We start from the raw sequence: 20,371 nt of genomic DNA, 5'->3' as shown, positions 1-20,371 counted from the left end.
GAACACTTCCAGAGTCTAAAACTGATTTGCTAAACTGAGACTTATTACATGCTTCATTCTATTAATGCCTAAATTAGTGCTATTGCAACAGCTTTTCCTTACCTGAATTATTACAAATTTCTTGTGAAGCTTCAGGATGTAGTTTCAAGAAAATTGTGGACTCCAAATAGCAAACTAAAACAAAACATTCATATATCAGTGCTTGGTGAAAGCAATTAGGATTTGAGAATTTACAAATTACTCTTTAAATTTTGCAAGTCACTTGACAGCAGTACACTGCCACTGCTGGGAAGTTTTCCCTCCAGCTCTCTTTTGGTTTTAACTTGAATACAGTACTTGGGGTAGAAACAATCATTTTCTCACTACGTATGAGACATCCACAACACTTTATGCCAACTTGATGCATCTCCATTTGTGATGTCTCACAGGAAACAGATTCCTTTTCTTCAGCTGAGAGGTATCATTATGCAGAAGGTGTGGGATTAAGTTCTTGAGGCAAGGTCTCATACTTTTAAGCAGGCAAGCATATATTAATATTCAGTACCAGCTTGCCAGTTTCTTTTAGCACTTAAAAATTATATTTTATTAAACATTGAGATTATATTTTTTAAAAATATGTTAATGTAATTTGAGGGAAAACCATGTGGAGAAAACCAAGATAACTTTAAATTATTTTCTGGGGTTTTGGGTATCATGTGTACACTTAACACTGTGTTTATTCAAGCTTTCATTATAAATTACTTATATTTGGAGGGTTTGTGTGCTTAATTTAGCCCTGTTATACAGAGTTGCTTTTCACTCTTGCATTCAATTAATAAATTCACTGAGCTCTTGGACATGTACTACACTAGAGGAATGGTTTGCTGTGTGAAAAACCAGACTACCTTTTAAAGCTTTCTCATTAGCTCCCTGCTTATTGAATTTAGCTTGCATGCATTAAAACTTTTTAAAGAAAACAGATATTCCAGGTCTCCATCATCTCTTTTGAGTCATTTAAGTATAGGCCTCTAATTCACATTTGTTTTGTCAAATTACAGTTAATTATCTCTTATTTCGATTACTTTTTCTTTTAGGTAAATTGAGAAATACTCATTGTTTTCCACTCAGTTTTCAGTGGTTTGAATTTCTGTTTAACCACATTTTTGTATTTGTCACACACCATTCAGGACACAGCTATTGAAGGGACAACATGCAGCACACCTTCTATTGTTCTGCCAGAGAATGCTGTTACACCAGATGCAGAAATTGATAAAAACCTGGTTAACAGGTACTGTATAATACATCACCAATCCATCCATAAATTCCAGGGGCTGTGTTTCTAAAGCATGGCACTGAAATGTATGTTGTATGAAAATATTATTGCTCTATCTTTGTGATTTGGTCATACTGCCTTTGCAGTTTGAGGGTGATGTTTGGCATGTGGGATGGAGGAACAGGAATATAATTGAGACTAAAAGAGTAGAGTTACACAGAATACTGAGCCTGACAATCCCACTTATTGAGTTGGACAACAAATATCTGGTTTGAACACTGTAATACAAGGGGTTTTGAAGCAGTTTTGGGCCTGTTCACATAGATGGGACAAGAATACCACCTTGAGGTTAAACATATGTGAAAGTAATCCTGTTTGAAGTTGAAAACTTCAATTCAGTTTTGAGTTGAATTAGGCTTATTATATTTACTCTGATAAAGCATACTTCCTGACCTGGGCTTTTTAATTTTATTGACCTGCCACTAAACTTAAAATATGGGGGAAAAATATATCAGAAAAATATATTTTGTAAATCCATTTTGTTTGTTTGTATTTTTAAAGGTGTGCTTCTCCAAACTTCAGGATTAGTTTAGAGTCAGAATTTATATGCAGCCCTTCAAAAGCAGAATTATTTGCAGGATCAGCATTTACATTTCTGCAGCTGTTTGAGACTTTTACCTGGTTTGCAGTTTAGAAAGATCCTATGGGAGTGTCAGAGTGTGAGCCTAAGGAATTATTTTACCCATAAAATTTCATTTAAGAAGCAGTAGCAATTCAGAAAGACTAAGTTGTTATTTGTTTGTTTGTTTGTTGTTTTTTTCCTATATACTCTTACATGATTTTTAAGTCATGGTAGTAATCTAAAGAAATTTAGTGTTTTTCCTGAGAAATCAGGTTCACAGTGGATAAGATTCATAGCAAATTTTAGAACTCCTTTGTAGATCAATTTCTGCAATTTTCCTTATTTCTCCTCCATTTTTCCAGTTCTTTAGAGAAGAGAGGAACTGCAATAAATGCTTTTGTCTTCGTTTTTTAATCAAAGGGCTTTCTTTTTAAAATTAATTTTTGATAGGCAATTAGGATTAGCATTTTTTTTTTTGTGCCATACTCCATAATTTTTGTTCATTCATTTTTCTCTCTAGGCCTCGGAGTCCTCATAGGAGACATTCCAACCGTGCCACCAGGAATTCAACAAGTTCACTGACTTCTGTTGGTAAGAAGTGATTATTCATTTCAACTAGGATGTATTCTCAGAAAATGTGACATACAATAAAAACCTTTATAGAGAGACTGACTGTATTGACTGCAATTTTTCTTTGTGCACACTCTGTAATGCATGCACAGGGAATCCTGCTGGGATGTTGAATTGTGATAATGAGTTTGTAAAGGGACTGCATGCAGATCAATTCATTGTTGCTTGCAGAAAGTTCTTAATTTATGCATTAGTTTAACATTTTCAGAAGGCTCAACATATAGATGCTTTATTTCTTGTAGAATACAAAATACTGGTTTTGCTACATTTGAGCTTCTCTTTTGCTGGCACAGGCAAAGTGTCAAGGGAGGTCTGTTTCTCAAACTTCCAACACACAAATGTGAGTTTAAACCAAAACAGGTATTTCACTGAAAATAGATTGCTTTAGAATATTCAATCTAAAAGTATGGTTTTTGACATCCTTGAAATTGAGCTAAATTTCAGGAAATTAAAGCCAGCAAACTTCTCTCTCCCCGCCAAAAATCAGTCAAAAACCAGGGAAACAACTGCACGCCCACAGACCAAAAAACCTTGAGTTTTTGCTACTTGCTTACATCCTTAGCTTTTCTGAAAATGAATGGTTCTGTAATGGCTCTTGTCAAATTTTAAAATATTTTTCTCATATTACCTGAATACTTTCCTCCCCCTCATCCAAGCTGTTTTTTGATGCTCATAAAAGCCATTTATACTGACTCACACAGAAAGGGACCTTCTGACAACTGCCTGCCTTCTTTGCTTCATCATAGGCTGGAGAGTTGTAAAAATTGGTGCTCAAAGCTTAGTGTTTGCAACCCATGAAAATGCCACAGGTTACTGAAGTGTTAAATTAATTGTTAAAACTATTGTGCATAAATCTTTGCTGGGTGAGGTTCTTAGCCTTGAAAAACTGAACATGAAAATTCCATGAAAAAACCCAGTCTACAACAGAAATGCCATTATTGTTAGATGAGAAGGATCTAATGGCACTTTTACTTAGAAATGAGAAAAACTACATTGAAGACGTGGCTGGAAAAACCAGTTTCACATATTCAGAGAATTTTTGATCACAGTGAATTAATCTTAGTGGGTTACCTGTGGTTTTGAACTTGAGACTGTAACAACTTCAGAAATGAGCAGACATTAATTTTTTGTCACATGCAAGCTCAAAGCTAGATTTAGAGGTATAAATTTTCAGGTTTGTTTTGAACTTGTTACTCTCACATGCCACAATATACCTGGAAATGGAAGGTCCAGCTCTAATTCTGACATCTTCTTCACAGACAATAGCGGCCATGTGATTGATCTGGTGAATGATCCACTACCAGATGTCAAAATATCAGAGGAAGACAAAAAGAAGAACCTTGAATTGTTAGAAGAAGCAAAGAAAGTGAGTGAAAGGTTCCTGACACGCAGAGGCAGAAAGTCAAGAAGCAGCCTTTCAGAGTCACCCACAGGTAGGGGCAGATCCTGAAAACCAGATTTTATATTCTCCTTCAAACATCTGCAAAGGCAAACATCTACTGTAATCTATACATTGCTGCTGTTTACATACACTTGGTTAATTTGAAGGTCAGAATCCCTCTTAGTCTCCACAAGGTTCCACATAGAACAGAAATGACCCATCCATGTACTCAGGTGTGTGAGGGTGAAATGGTGTGAAATTACACTGCAGTGTAACAAGAAAGTAGGAAGTATTTCTATTGAAAAGTGAAAAATGCTCACACATTGTTGTTTAAATGAAATTTTAGTGGCTAGATTAATCCTACTAAAAACATTCCCTCCAGACACAATTACACTGCTTCTTATTCTGAACATAACCATAAACTAAGCTAAATGGACCAGATCCTCCTTTAAAACAGCAGAATAAAATGTTTTATTTTAGAATGTCAATTTAAATTATTTTTCCTTTTATATTAAGTGTTTGAGAAGTGGAACAAAATGCCATTTTACCATGAAATAGAACTTTCATTTTGCTTTGAAATGGCTCTTCAAACAAAGTTCTGTCTTATAATTGGCCTGACACTATTTGGTGGGAAAAAACCCCCACAACTATACATCACCTTTTCTTCCCCCTAAATTCCTTATTAATCTTCTCTTGTGCTGCATCTCCTTAATGCTTACAGTGTCAGAAAACTGAGGAGAACAAAGATTCCCTGTATCAATAGAAATGTATCCATTTTTATCCATAAGACATGAAGCATACTCTAAACTCCTAATTGCCAAGTACAGTCTGGCAATTAAAATGACTTGTCAGGTTCTGGGCGAACACATGACTGATGACTATGCTATTGATATTTTGATCTCATCTGAATTCTAAAAATACAGAAGGTACAAGCCTAGAAAGTAAAATCACCTTTTTGTTTTTGTCTTTGTTCTAATGAAGCAGTTTCCCCTACTCTTAGTCCTAAAGTTTCACCCGTAGCATCTCGGAGCAACTCTCTCACTCTTCCATCAGGTAAAATGATCATGAATCATTAAGGGAGGAAAAGACCTCTAAGATCATCAAATCCAACCATTTTCAGGCTCATACGTGAACTTATAAAAGCTCACCAAAAATGTATTTGTTTAGTATTTCTTGAGAAGAGTAGATTTAAGCATCTAGTCCTGAATATGATAAAGCTGCTTAACGCATACAAAATATATTTTTGTGTATGGATATTTTTTATTATATTTTTATTCCTGTGGTGCTGCAAGTTCACATGTTCTATTTTTTAAATTGTATCAGTAATGGAGTTTTTAGAAGCTTTAATGATGTTTCACTTGCTATGTGTTTGATTTTTTTTTCCTTTTTAGTAGTATTTTTGATATTTGAATTTTGTCCTTCATGTATTATGGGAAACTGTGCGCATATGTGTTTGTTAATGCTATAGTAGTAAAAATTTTGAGCAAAATATCAGGATATACCCTAATTATGCGTGTATCTTTCAGGGTCTGATGTATGCCCAACCACTAATATTGAGTCAGTATCTCCAGGGCAGGTAAGAGCTGAATAGACTGTGCAATAACCTGGTTATTATAGTGATATATTATAATATACTGCCCTTTTAGTGCCTGATAAAAATTGTATATTTGGAATACCATTTTATGTTCCAAAATTGGATTGCTGGTATTTTCTCTGGGATGAATAAATATTTACTCTGAAGACAGAAATCCATGAGATAGCAAGAACTGAAAGATCATAAAGATCTAAGTGTAAAAAATAGAAGATCCAATATAACCCTAATCTATGAAAAAGCTAATCTCTGAAGATTTTTCATAAATAAATACAAGAAGAAATGTAAAATTTAAGAGATTCAAAGTTCAGCCATTAACATCTATATCTAACATTTGTAACATAGGTGTGAAAGATAACCTTGTAAGGCAGTTTTTTCATCCTTTTTTTTGGTAGAATAACAGAATTGTGAAAGAGGATGACAGGCAAACTGCGGAGGTAAGTATTTCACATTAACAGCTGAACAAAATCTGCTGGTTTGTCTTAGCACACAGATGACTTACTGATGGGACTAAAAATGCTGAAAGATTGATCACTGAGTGAAAAGAAAATTACACTGCTCTAAGAAATTATGAAGCACCTGCAAAAGAAGTAGAGGACAGTGGGCTTATCACTTTATCTTTCCATCCTATCATGCACCCTGCTCTAGCTCAATTAAAATCAATATACTAAATAACTTTATAATTAAAGTAAAAATATCTACTATAACCATTTTGATGTATGCCAGTGGTTTAGATTTTCCATGACATTAAGATGCTGAGGGGCTTGGCTTCAGGAGGATTGCTGTAATGGACTCTGGAATGGGAGAGGTTAACTCAAAAGTTCAGAGAGGAGATTCCCAATTCAGTGTTCTTTAAGTGCCTTTTAAATATTATTTCTTTTGTCAACAGCACATACTCAAAAGCAAATGTCACTGAAAAGGAAATGGCTTTTTACATGAAAGTCTGTCCTTGGGCAGGGGAAAAGAGGAATCAGGACTTGTTTCTCTGTTTCATGTGTGTCCCTGTACTTTCAGAATGCTGCAAAAGGATTAATTGATCGAAGGCAGAATGATCAAAGAAAGATTTCTCAGGGAAGGTTGGTTCCTCGTTCTGCTGCCTTTGAAAACTCCAAAGAGAAGCTCTCTGACCAAAAGGAAAACTTTGATCCACGTAAACATATGGATTCTTTACCTAAATTCTCCCCTTCAGCTGGTGACGGTGGCAGAATGTCTCTTAATACTTGTGTGAATGTTTGTGAAAATGAACTTGGAAAATCATTCCTCAAGAAAGTGAAAGAAAATGATGTTCCTTTAAGAACCCATCTACCAGGACCAGGAATAGGAAATATGGACTCAAAGCTAAAAATTCCTGTTCCAGAAATGAGGGACCATAAAGTTCCATGTAAACCAGAATTTAAACTGTGTGGGCTGCGTCCTCCTTTATTAAGGGCTGTGTCCTGGGATAGCTTGGAGCCTGGACAGAAAGAGAAAAGCCCTTTAAAATTACCATGTGAGGAAGATAAAAGCTTTCTTGGTAATAAATCCAGCAATCAGTTAAAAGCCTTCAAAGACCTTCAAATCCAAGTTCAGCCAGTTCGAATGCAGAAGCTGACAAAGCTCAGAGAGGTAAGTCCTGTCATCAGCTGTATCCTACTTTAAAAAGTCGTTTTCATACCCTACTAAACTTCCAACATTTAGCTTTATTTTTGTCACTGCAAGAAACATACATTGATAAAATGGGAAACAGTTTCAGCATAATCAATACAGAATTGTATCATGGTTTTCCTTTGCAACTTTACTAAATTGTAACCTGTTTGTAAATATAATGGAATTACTCTGTTTCTTAGTTCTCTTCAAATATGCATCAAGTGCACTCTGGTTCTTCCGTGTGTAAATAGGCATGTGCTCTTGCATGTTTACATTTGCAAGATCTCAGAGGACAGGAAATGGGTTTGTACTGATTAGTTGATTATTGAACCTTCTCAGAAAAGGTCTCAAAGTGTTCAGAGCTGTAAAAGTGGGCATCTCTGACAGCAAGGGCAGGTAGAGCATGCCCAGACTTACAGGTCCTAATTATAATGTGCTGCAAATTTGTCAGCTTCTAAATGAATAGGCTTGGGCTGCAATATCTATTAACTAATCTGTTGTTAAATAATTTTCTAAATTATTGATAAAAGTTAAGCATTAAACCCTAAGAAATAAAACAGAAATTTAATGAAATTATGAATCACTAAAAGAAAGAAATTAACATATCTCTGTTACTAATAATGACTTTTGAAAGAAAAAAAAAAAAACAAAAAAGAAGCAGCAGGCACTTTCCTGAACAGCCTAATAAGGATATTTTTTTCTTGATCCCCAGTCAATATTTTAAGATGAATGCAAGGCTGACAGGTGACCTCAAATTCTGCACTTTGGTTAATTCATTCCCATTGTATTGTTTGGGTATGGCAGCTGATATAACACATATGTTCTTAGTGTGTATGTACTGGAAGTTTTGATTATAGGGACCCTTGAGCCATATAATTACAGGAGAAATTCTTCCCTGGGAGGAAGGTGAGGTCTTGGCACAGATTGCCCAGAGAAGCTGTGGATGCCCCATCCCTGGCAGTGTTCAAGGCCAGGTTGGATGGGCTTGGATGGGGCTTGGAGCGATCTTGAATAGTGAAAGGTGTCTCTGCCCATGGCAGGGGGTTTGTAACCAGATGATCTTTAAGGTCCCTTTCAACCCAAGCCATTCTATAATTCTTTAATTCTAGAATTTTGAATGACCTTGAGGCTGTTAAGCACAAACAAAATAATAAAAATATTATTGCAACATGATCTATAATTACAATTAGGCAAGATTTGAGCTCTGTCTCCAGCAGGAATTGTTACTCATACACAAAAGCAGGTGTTTGTGAATTTAAATATTTGTGAGAATAGGAAAGAAAATGAGGAGATGATAAAAGGAGAAATAAGACAACAAGGTTTAATCCTGGAGAGTGTGTTTTTCTTACCTCTGAGGAATAGAGGTAGAACACAGTAACAGTGAAGCATCCCAAGCTCTGGTTTTAATAAAGTCAAAGTGGCAAAGTCTCTTATATAGGATTTTCTTAATTTCTTCTGTTATCTGGGATAGTTATTACTGTGGCTATATCCAAAATTGCTTTTTCCATTGTCAGTTACTAAATCTTTCTCTTACCACAACTCTGTATATCTACTTGAATAAGGGGCACAATTTGCCAATCTCTGTTTGCATGACCAGGAATTTTTCTAGATAATGCCTGAAATTTGAAATATGTAATATTCCAGGGTGTGTGGGAATTTATGAGTATCCATGTTATGTAGCATATGACTGCAATGTAATGCAAATATCTCTATTATATTTATTAACTAAAGTAAATGCTATATTTAGTGCTCATGGGGCAGGGATATTTAAATTGAGATTTGTAGTTCAGTTATTTAGAAATATTATTGTTTTTCTTCACAGGAGCATATTTTGATGAGAAATCAAAATTTAGTTGGACTTAAACTTCCTGAACTTAGTGAAGCAGCAGAACAGGAAAAAGGTGCAGTATCATAAAACCTGGAAGGAATGTTTGTTATATACTCATTTTTATAACTGACTATTATGTGGGGAGAAAAAGTGAAAAAGTCTTTTACTTCAGTTGCAATAACACTTGAAGCAGTCATGGAGAACAGTAATAAATACTGAACCAGAGAGAACAATAATGGAAAGTACCTCAATTTCTTGATGATTTGAACCAAGAAGATACTGTAGGTGTTATTATAACCAAGGGAATGGAGTCTGGCTTGTACCTAATAGTTCTAAGACTGAAGTTTCAGTAACTTCCTTTTAAAAAATTTCATCAGTGATGGATTAAATGGATGGAACTTCTACAAGATACTATGGTCATAATGGTGAATTTGATCCATGGGAGTATAAGTAAGAGATGGGATGCTTTATGCCTGCTTTTTTATTTTAGTATATGTGTGGCAAGTATTGAAATGGCATTTTCACTTCTGGTCCATGCTTCCATGTCCATGTGAATGAGAAAAAGTAAGGGCTGAGAAGAGTCATAAATGTGTTTGAAGGATTGGAAAAATATATTTCACAATAAGTGGGATTTTTAAACCTCAATTTCTGTGATTTTAAAGGAAAAATAATGAAAAGGTCTTCTTTAAGGAAAAGGCTTAAAACTCTACATAAATGAGGAAAAAGAATTCTGGCACCAAATGTTTTCTCCAATCTAACACAAAAAAGATTTGATGCCTGTAGCAGTATCTAAAAGGACTCAGAACAAAGAGCAAAAATATAAACCTGAGGATAATTCAACATGTGGAAGAATTAAATAGCAGTAGTGCTTAGCTAAAATATTTAAACCAAAATTCTATATTTTTCTGGAAATAGTTAATTCAAAACTTATTTAATGTGACATTAACTGAAATGGATATAGTTACTATGACAGGAACTGAAACTGATTGTCCAAGATTTAATCCAAAGACAATTTCAAATTTTTTTTAATACTGTTCATTTTGCTAATTGATACATTTGCACTGGGACTAGCTCATCAGGCCTTAAAGTTCCTATTACACTAGAGATGGATGAGATACTACATTTCATATTATGTCTGGAAATGGGCTCATCTTCAGTCTGAATGAATGAAGATTAAAAGAGACTTTTTGCCCTCTATATGCAGTGATTATATCTTTGGATTCTTAGATATGATAATATTATTCCTGTCACTCTGCTAATGTATAATTTCCCAGAAATTATTTAGCAGGCTGTGTTTGAAAGTATAAAATAGTTGCCATTTTACCAGTCTGCTAGGTAGTTTTGGCAGGTTTGAAAGTCTTGAGGGAAAACATTATGGTAAGATAAGCATTATTTTATTCAACTTCTCAACGTGGATCTCATGAGTATCACGAGCTTTTTATAGTCCAGTAAGTTATCTAAATGGTAACCAGAACATTAAGGGTCAACTCTTTGCTCTCAGTAGGGAAAATACACAAGGGGTCAAATTCTTAGTTCATTTGTTAGGGAGATCTGCTTCCTTACATTGTCATAGAAGCCACCTTTTCAGCTGGAGTGGTAATTTTGCTTAAACAATAGGAAATAGCCAGATACTTCATTATTACTGTTTTGAATCCAACGTACTGTCTCCATCATGGTTTTTATCAATGACAAGTTACTGTCACTGTCTGGAACAAACACAACTCTGCATCTACACAAGTTTAGATAAGTGGAATGCATTAAATCTGGAGACACTGTGATGTCAGGCTGGGTTTTGTGGGGACACATGTGCCTCTTCTTAAGTAAATACTGGAATTTTTTAATATAAAGCAAATGCACAGAACTAAAATGCAGCTGGAAAGGATCTCCCATTCTCTTCTGTCTTTCATTTCAATGCTCTCCAGATTTACACACTAATTACATGGCAGGTCTAAGAATACTTCTGTTAAAATTATGAACTGGAGAACTGTTCAAAGATTCGTTCCCAATTTTGAAATTCAGCCTGGAAAATCTGCCTTTCCTACAGGAGAGTCCTTCATAAATTTGGTAAGACAGAAGGAGAGAAGGGAACTAATATATGTGAAATAAAATAAAATTAAAATACAGAAGCTGAGTAACATGAATTTAAAAAAAGTCTTAGCCGTGTCTTGGTTCTTATGAAAGTGGCAGAATCAGAGAGTGGAAGTATAACCTTTATATCCTGTTTCAATGAACATACAGAGCAAACAGGTACATGATGTAATTTATACCAATAAATGGTGTAGAAAATCTGTAGTGTAGTACATCACACTACACTTCCTCTTAGCAGGTGGCATTTAAAGCCTTAGAAAATAACAGCATTCTATTGTAAAACCTCAGCTAAAATATTCCAGAAAACACTTCGTGACTTTTCAAGTAACATGTTTTTTTTTTTTTAATCTGGAAATGTCTTTAGGCCCTTCACCTCTCCCTTCCCCCACTGAAGAGGAAGAGACAAAGAACAACTCTGATGTCATGCCCAGCATTCCTGATGTATTGCTGCGAAAACTGCGAGTGCACAAATCACTTCCAGGAAGGTAAAAGCTCATTAGAAGTGGAAAAACATCATCCAGGAGAAGGCACACTAATGGTCTCCAGTCAACTTCCCTTATGGAGTTCCATTCATAGCGGGAGAAATTATTGCACCTTAAAATATGCAACACAGATTTTCTAAACAATTCTGGGGAATTCACCAACTTCCAACTTTTAAAATTAATTTGTGAGTTCTACACATAAATTCTTAAGGCTTAATTGCATGCTACAAGTAGATTTTTATACTGATTTTCCACTCCTGCTTTCCAGGATTGTTGCTGCAGATATGAACTCATATTGAAAATTATATTTCTCACTCCCATGAAAATAATCAGGCCAGATGGTGCTTTCCAATGGTAGAATTTGGGCATGTGAGGGTTCTGCAATTTTTCTGCAGGTGACAATTTTTCAGGGAAATTGAGTTTATTTTGCAAATGTAGTTGAAGGAGTAACTTGTGATTTCATTGATTTCCAAGACACAAAAACAATACCAAGCTTAATTCAGCCAAAAATAATTCCTCCACTCACCCACACGGTTATGCACCAAAACCATCAGAGCCTTCAATTATCTGAACTGTCAATAAGGATTCTCTGTACAGGTGAAATAAATATTTAACATTTATGATGAAGGAATTGTTATATATATTCTTTTATATAAATAAATACACAATGTGAAGAACTTCTGAGAGACCATTGCTTGATTGTAATCAAAACTGAAAAGTAGTGGAAAACTCTTGAAACTCAAACATATATTTTGTTGTTTTCAAATAAGTATTAGAATAGCTTTGTTTTTAGAGAAAAAACTCATTAAAATGTGACTTTTTAACTTTCATTTCTAGTTCCCCACCACTCACTGAAAAAGAAGTTGAGGTAAGTATGTTGTTATTTTAGACATACATTCCAATTTTAAGTGGTTACTTTAAGTCTAAGGGTGGTTATTAGAATGAGGTAATAGGGTGATTTTTCCCCCAAAATATATTTCTCGTTTAAAAAAAGCAACATATTGAACTCCATCAAAATAACAATTTTGTGAAATATGGGCACTAGAAATCGTAAAATGACAGAGTAGGAATAAGCAAAACATTTATTTGTGTTTTTCATAATGAAATACAAATTCACTTTAGAAATAATTTTAGTATTCTAAAGTAATAAAAAAACTTGAGATTGAATAAGACGAGAAATGAAGCAATTTAAATTGCATTTTTATTGGCCAGTGTGAGCTTTGGGGCATTTTTTAATAATATCCTGCTGTTAGTTTACATAATTTTTGCTTTCTCTGTTCAAGCCAATAATTTTGTTTGCAGGTTGCTCTTTAGCTTGTAGGCTTTGTTTCTTGTATTTTTAAAATCATATAACAGTCAAGAAAAAGATCTTTATTTACAATACTGCAATCTACTGGAACTGTTGGTGCCTCATGCTTTGCAAAGTATTAATCCTAAGAAATAATGAGTCTTGTAAAGAAAGAAACAATCTTTAAAAGCAGGGTTCAAGAGAATAAAAATGTTAGCACTTAATCTTTTAGTGGCTTCAGGGGTAGGTGTTTAACCCTTAGGTAAAACAATGCTCATGGTGAGCTCATCCCTGGACTTCCTCTGCACAGATTATCTGTTTAAAAACCTTGGGGACCCTTGGAGGAAGTCCAGCTAGAAAACAGATCCATTGTGATTCTGGTGCTTCTGGTAGGCTGCTTCCTTCTTTATGTCTCTGCCCTACAGAGCTTCCAGAAAAACATCCAGGAAAAGAGGCAGCAACACATTTATTATTCCTATTTCAGTGGAAGTAAATAGAAGTGATTTTTCAAAGAAAACTGATTTTAAAATGCTTTCAATTTTCTGTTTCAACACTTATTTAAGCAGCAAAGTTTGTTAAACACATACCTTACCCATAACTTGTTATTGAAAATTATATTACTGTGAGACTTACTGGAAAATGCCTTTTTTAATCCAAACAGAATGTATTTGTACAACTCTCCTTGGCCTTTAGAAATGATAGTTATACATTGGAATCTAGAATTCAGCAGGCAGAGAGAGAGAGAAATCTTACAGAAGAGAATGCTGAGAAGGAACTGGAAAACTTTAAAGCAGCCATTACGGTAAGAAAACAGTGGGAATTCTTTTCCTATAGTGTACATAAAAGTGCCCAAACTTTGCAAGTGTGTTTGACATGTAAATTCAGCCCCAAAACTTCATTTTCTGCTGCTCAAACTCCTTGCCATGAGCTGCCTACTACAGTAGTTTCACGAATACAAGCCGCACGGACTATAAGCCGCACCCCCGGTGCCTCGACAATGTTGCTGTCTTTGTCAATAGATAAGCCGCACCCCGAATATTAGCCGCACTTTCGTTCGTAGCGAGAATCCGTGCGCAGCTTTCACAAATTGGCCAATTAGTAACAGGATCGCGGCATAGCGGGCTTTACTGGCTCGGGGCGGGGCCAGGAAGGCTCGGCCCGCTCATGGTTGCCGACGGGGCCGGCCGGGTGGTGCTGCAGCCGCCGCCGGGCTCTCACTGGCCCCCCTCTCCCATCAGCACCGCCTCGCTGCCGCGTTTGCTCGTCCTGCCGGCGGGCCAGCCGCCGCCGCCGCTGTGAGGCACGCCGGCCGCCCCGCCGCTGAGTTTACTCGCCCTGCCGGCGGGCCGGCCCCCGCCGCCGCTGTGAGGCACGCCGGCCGCCCTGCTGCTGCGTTTACTCGCCCTGCTGGCAGGCCAGCCGCCGCCGCCGCCGCCGGGCTCGCCGGCCGCCCCCTCCCGTCTGCACCGCCGCCGCGTTTCCTCACCCTGGCCGGCACTGCAGGCCCCCGCACCGCCGGGCTCCCCCACGCTGCTGGCCCCGATTCTGCTGGGCCTCCCCCGCTGCCAGGCAGCCCCACCCGCCCGGCTTCCTGCTTCTGCCATGCTCCCCTGCACTGCTAGCCCCAGTTCTCCCGGGCTCCCCCGCCCTACTGACCCGGCTCTGCCGCCCCCCTGCCCCGCCCTACTGGCTCAGGCTCAGCCGCCCGCCCCCCGCACTGCTGGCCCCGCCTCTGCCAGGCTTTCCCACCTCAGCCAGGGCCGGCCGGGCTCCAGCTTGGCTTGGGGCTGCCGCGGGCTCTCACTTCCGTGTTGGCAGCTTTTAGAATATTGTCCATGTATTAGCCGCCCTCGAATATTAGCCGCACTTCCGGGTTTCCACCAAACTTTTGGTCAAATTGGTGCGGCTTGTATTCGTGAAATTACTGTACTCTGAGAGAGGGCATATTCTGTCAGTGGGCCAGCATTGCTGCAAATGCCTAGGGGATGCTTCCCTGGATCTATTTCAGGGAAGGAATTCAGATTTCAGGAATAAATTCTAGGAATTTGCTGTTCAGTTCTTGAAATAAGCCTGACATAGCTAAGAGCAGAGAACTGCAGTTTGAGCACTGATCCATGCTCTCCTGGGCAAGACCTTCTTTAGCAGTAAATGTGAGGTGTCCAGATACGAGAGATACCAAAATGGTTTGAAACCTGAATCCTGAGATCTGTAACTTGAAAGGGCTCTTAACTGCAGATACTGCAAGGCACAATATGTGAAAAGAAACAGCAAGGAATACTTCAGGAATAGATACAATCTCAGAATCAGGTTTTGGGCCTACGTACACTTTCTTTCCAGCTGTCCCTGGTGCTCCTTTACAGCAACAGTTTTGAATCCTTCCTGCTGGGTTTCTCTGGGTTTTCTAATTGGAATGACAAAAAATCGCTAAGATGTGTCAACTTAAGTGCTGTGTGTGTCTCTGTGCAGAGGGATGGTTAGACCCCAGGCTAATAAATGAAATAGCCTTAGATCCAGCATTCATTATTGCAAGGAGGTGCTGCCATTCTTATGAGGATAGTGAGGAGAACATATGATTCTCCCATTTACTTTATCAAGAACATCCTCAAGTAAGAAAATATGGAAGAAAGATTGTGACCTTCATATCTTTTCATCTGGAATTCCAAATCTCCATTTTCAAATTAATTGCTTCTGTAAAACAAAAATGTTGAGAATATTTTGCTGCTTTTTCCTCTGTTTTCTGTGTAAAGAAATAGCCTATTAAATCTCAGGGTCTCCAGCCTGAAATAAGTTTGTTAGATTTGCCACGTATTTCTGTCAAGAATCCCTAATTAGGCACCAAGGATCATGTTACCAGCATGGGAGAGATGTGATTAGGGATTTTCTTCCTTTAAGCGGTTCACATGCTACAGTGTGGCTTTTACAAGCTTTTTTACATGATTTATAGCAAAGTGGAAACTGCCTTCCCTGTGAAAGCTTTTGTTCTGGACAATGGAATAAACTAACAAGCAATTAAAAGCAGTAATAGCTTCTGTAAAATCTCTGTCATACTAGACCTTGACTTGTTCTAATCTCATGGAATGGTTATCTTCATTCCTGTAGGGCAGGCACATGTTTTATGGCTCAGTGACAGTTTTACCAGTCTTTGTGATTTTTTAAATCAGTCTTGTGATAATTGATGTGTTATTCCGAAACCTAATTTCAAGAGAAAACTGATCTACGTGAATTTCCAAATTTTTAATGTGAAAATAAGGAGGTTACATTGTCAAGAAAACAGGAAAATCTGAAATTCTGTGCGTGGTTTTTCTTAAATATTTTCCCTTATGCCTTTTTGGTTCTTGCAGTCAAATTTTGGTTGCAATTTATTATCGAAGTAGCATTGCAGTTCTTGAGACTATAATGTCTCATTTTCCAAATAAGTGAAGTATCACAATTCTTGAGATTATAATGTCTTATTTTCCAAATAAGTGAAGTATCATGGAACTGAAAGAACACACGTGGCCTTCTTAATACGTTGTGCCCAGAAAAGGAAAATGTCCTTTGTCCGTCAGCAATCATTTTTAAGTGCTAGTTGAAATGAATTTAGCATTTGTAGAGTTCACAGGCAGTGGGGCCAGTTTCACTATAGATTCAGAAGGGAAAGTACTGCAGATATGCTGAGCCTCTGTAACTGCTCAAGCTGTGTTCCTGCAGTTTGCAGTGAGGCACTGTGCCCAGACAGGGCTGGCAGTGCTGCACCCTCTCCATGTGGAGCTCTGCCTGGACATTTCTACCCCATTTTGGGCCTCTGGCCACTCCATTTGAACTTTAAACATGCTGATAAAGCTGCTGTATTTTTTCTTCAGTCTTCAGCTCACCTGTGGCACCACTATGAGCACAGGGAAGCCTACCAGAAGCTGCTGGAGGACATTGCGGTGCTGCGGCGTTTGGCCGCCAGGCTCTCGAGCCGCGCCGAGATGGTTGGAGCCGTTCGCCAGGTGAGGCCATCCTGGTGTTCAGTTGTATCCTGGATCCACAGGTTCACTCTTTTCCAACCTGGGCCAGAGGTTATCTTCATCCTCTGAGTTTTATTTGCCATTTTGACAGATTGAAGGCATCTATTGCAGTTTCAGGTAACACAGCACTGCAGCCTGGAAATAGAATTCCAACGGCAGAAGATTTCCCATTAAATATGTTGTACGTATTTAACATCTGTACAACAGGAACATGTATTTTAATCAGAGCTACAGCTGCATCACAAGAAACTAATTTCAAATCAGTGCAGCACAAAGAAGAAAACTTTTCTGGGTCAGAAAACTCATCTAGTTCAGTCAGCTGCCTTTGGCAATAGCTCAGTCAATTACAGAGGGTATGAGAACAGAGTGAGTATAAATGAGAACACATCAATACCCTCCCAGGATCAAGAATGTGCCCTCTGAAGTAACCAGACTGATGCCAGTGACGAAGACCTTTGAGGGTTTGAAAACAAATGTGGTATACCATATAAGTAATCAGATAGGCACACAGGCAGGGTGTATGAATATATGACAAAATAAATTATTATATTCTGTGAAATGCATATGAATTGTAGTTTTCTTCCAACTATCTTTGGAAGTTTCAGTCATGGAGGCACCAATATTTCCTTAAAAACAACTCCATATTTAGCCCTGACATGGAGCATACATAAGAGGCAAATGATTTGTTGGAGATGTGTAGAGGTTATCTGGTATTTCCTTCTTTTCTTCGTTAGGAGAAGCGTATGTCAAAGGCAACAGAAGTAATGATGCAGTATGTGGAAAATCTGAAAAGGACATATGAAAAGGATCATGCTGAGCTAATGGAGTTCAAGAAACTTGCCAATCAGAATTCTAGCAGGAGCTATGGTGCATCTGGTAAAGAAAAATAAAAATTTAAGGGTTTGTCTTGCCTCTAATTCAGAGAGATGTTGGTGCTATTAACTATTTGAAGTATTGTGAAACCTGTTCACGAAGTTCTCATCTACAGGAGTAGATTTTTAAATGTTGCAGAAATAAGTTGAAATGTTTCATATGAGCCATACTTAATGTTATAGTACAGTAATTTGAAATCACTAACACCAAATTCTGATGAGATCCAGTCATATTTTCTTGTGGCCTCTTGCAAATCCATGTACCCTGCATAATTTTAATGCAACTACCTTTTAGGTCCAGGTGATGGAAAAATTTCATTATTAAACCCACTTTTTTCTTTTTGCAACCTTTTCTTTCCTTTGCTGGAAATTGAAATATGGGGATTTTCCTTTGCAAGCACTTGTATATGGAGGTCAGCAGTGGGCTTTTTGCCTGATTCAGTGAAAAAAATAATTATTTGGTTATTTACAATTATTTCAAATTTCTTGTGCAGGTGTAATTGAGAAGACAGCTGTATGACAATACTGTATGACAATAAATACATAGTCTGTATAAATATACTGTATCCCAGTTTGAAATTTAAGCAAGGGCTCTATTAATACTATTTAGAGATACTCATATAATCTAAGACTGTTCTTTATCTTTGTTTCTGTGCAGAAGATGGGGTTCCTCGTTCATCTAGATCCATGTCTCTCACTGTTGGAAAGGTATTTCTGCAATACAAAGAAAACAAACATTTTATGTAGTGAAATTTCTTTGTATACACTCAGTTCTTTAGGCTGTGCTCAAAACAGTGCTAGTAGATTCTCAATATCATCCATGCAATTTAGTTCATGTGCTTTGCAATTTTGGATACATGATTTAGTATGACTTTTTGCCTCTCATACATATCAATAATGGTAGTGCCTGATGTGAAACTCCAGTGTTTTATTTCTGCAAAACTTCCAAGTGTTGGAGATCAAGTCTATCACAACACTTGCTAAAACAACCAGTGGCTTGGGAGGCATGAGTCTCAGTATGACCATTATGAAATTTGATGTTCAGGTGCATTATACTCAGTCTACTGGGTTTTTTATGTTTTTATTTGATTGGGTTGTAGTTCTTTAGGTTTAGTTTATTCTTGCTGCCTCTGAGTGTTCGATATGAAAACTTAAAGCACAGAGCATGCTGAGGGCAAGATGGGATTTCAGAATGAGAGCCCCATAGGCTGAAGTAGAGGTCTCAGAAAAAGACTAAATTTAACAAGGACTAGTCCAAATAATAAAGAGGAGGAGAAAAAGAACCTCAACACTAGAATGGACTCCCTGCCATGGCTGCAGACTTCCCAGTGTAGTTTTTCAGAAGCACATTAAATAAAGCTATCATTGATGAATAGGTATGGTTGGTTTTGTCTAAAACCAGAACCATGGAGTGACTCCTAAGTATTCACTAAACCTATGTTTAACTCATTTCCTGTGAGGTTGTCTAGAGTAGAATCTTATAAATGTTTGGATATGCACTAAAACAAAAATTTTAGATGCTATAAGTGTCTTGATGTTTTTACTCAGTTGGAAGCATAGATTTTACATAGATTTTATAGGATGAAACATTTGGTTACTTATCAAATGACAGTAAAAAATTACATAATCTGTACTTGAGCTAGAATATATTGTTACAGTTAACATGTGTTTGTCATAAGAAATAATTTTTATGGTCTTTGGGAAATATAAGCAGTGTTTCATGATGCTATCCAATAATTCGGGGTGGGGGAGAAGGGACTGCTCTTTTATGGAAGGAATGGATGTTTTTGTTTCAGTCAATTATAATTAATAGGTTTACATGTAATTAATACATCATAGTGGGTACAGTATAACATAACAAGATAAGAGTTTCATGTATGACTTCATTATTTCCAGTCATTGTGACACTGGCACTTTCCCCAGCATCATTATGCATCTGCTTTAATCAAAGATAAAGGCCTATGGTAAGAGCTGACAATATAAACTCAGAATATTTCTGTTGTGTGATTTACACTGCTGGGCTTTCAGTATGGAGGGGAAAGAGCAGCATCTCTGTGCCACACCTCATTTCACATTAAGCACTTGCCATACCAGGCAGTGCAAGATTAATTTCTGGGGAAAACCATGAACTTTTATTTTACTTTTGCTCCCAACTCTCCTTTTCCCAAAGGGGAGACACTGACCTACGTCTTTGCCGCACAAATTAACCCACAGAATTGTTCTTCCTTCTGTCTTGTTGCATGGTAGGAAAAAATAATTGTTGTTTCTCCCAGAATATGCCTCGGAGGAGAGTCAGTGTTGCGGTTGTTCCTAAATTTAACTCCTTGAACATTCCTGGTCAGTCACCAACAGCTTCACCTATACCTTCAATGCCATCCCTGGTAAATAAAACCCACATTTTAAAGTTACCAGTTTTTGTCTAAACTACTTTTGCATAGGGGCAAGCCATAGTTACTGTAAAATGGAAGCTTTTTCATTGGTTTAACTTGTTTTTACTCCATCCTAGAGCAGGAGATGGACAGAGGTAATTCCTTTTATGTAAGGGACATCACAATTTCCTTCTATGAATGATCCCTTTGGGAGCAGCTGAATTGGGCAGGCTGCTGATCCACAGGCACTGGAGGTTAATGAGGCAATTTGCCTTTTAATCTGAAGTAACATACAGGAAAGACATAGTGAAAAGAGTTGTCCACTGTAGGAGAGACATTTCAACCAGAAA

The 20,371-nt window shown here is 37.4% G+C and overlaps 1 protein-coding gene across 4 annotated transcripts in view; it reads left to right on the top strand.

Annotated features, from left to right (window-relative positions):
• IRAG1 (inositol 1,4,5-triphosphate receptor associated 1) overlaps positions 1 to 20,371 on the top strand; it is a 71,187-nt gene that overhangs the window by 46,476 nt on the left and 4,340 nt on the right. For 3 of the 4 annotated variants that reach the window (XM_033063735.2, XM_033063733.2, XM_033063734.2), the window contains 15 exons: positions 1,167 to 1,267; positions 2,395 to 2,465; positions 3,764 to 3,937; positions 4,867 to 4,938; positions 5,412 to 5,461; positions 5,872 to 5,913; positions 6,491 to 7,081; positions 8,925 to 9,003; positions 11,383 to 11,503; positions 12,338 to 12,368; positions 13,450 to 13,590; positions 16,631 to 16,762; positions 17,515 to 17,656; positions 18,311 to 18,360; positions 19,926 to 20,033. In XM_033063735.2, the coding sequence (XP_032919626.1) occupies positions 1,167 to 1,267; positions 2,395 to 2,465; positions 3,764 to 3,937; positions 4,867 to 4,938; positions 5,412 to 5,461; positions 5,872 to 5,913; positions 6,491 to 7,081; positions 8,925 to 9,003; positions 11,383 to 11,503; positions 12,338 to 12,368; positions 13,450 to 13,590; positions 16,631 to 16,762; positions 17,515 to 17,656; positions 18,311 to 18,360; positions 19,926 to 20,033 (1,905 nt within the window). The remainder of the gene's footprint in view (positions 1 to 1,166; positions 1,268 to 2,394; positions 2,466 to 3,763; positions 3,938 to 4,866; positions 4,939 to 5,411; positions 5,462 to 5,871; positions 5,914 to 6,490; positions 7,082 to 8,924; positions 9,004 to 11,382; positions 11,504 to 12,337; positions 12,369 to 13,449; positions 13,591 to 16,630; positions 16,763 to 17,514; positions 17,657 to 18,310; positions 18,361 to 19,925; positions 20,034 to 20,371) is intronic. The other variant, XM_033063736.2, reaches the window with a different exon arrangement.

The sequence above is a fragment of the Catharus ustulatus genome, chromosome 6, assembly GCF_009819885.2.
Source record: "Catharus ustulatus isolate bCatUst1 chromosome 6, bCatUst1.pri.v2, whole genome shotgun sequence".
In the NCBI taxonomy this organism is placed as follows: domain Eukaryota; kingdom Metazoa; phylum Chordata; class Aves; order Passeriformes; family Turdidae; genus Catharus; species Catharus ustulatus.
This window is presented reverse-complemented; position numbering and strand designations above follow the sequence as displayed.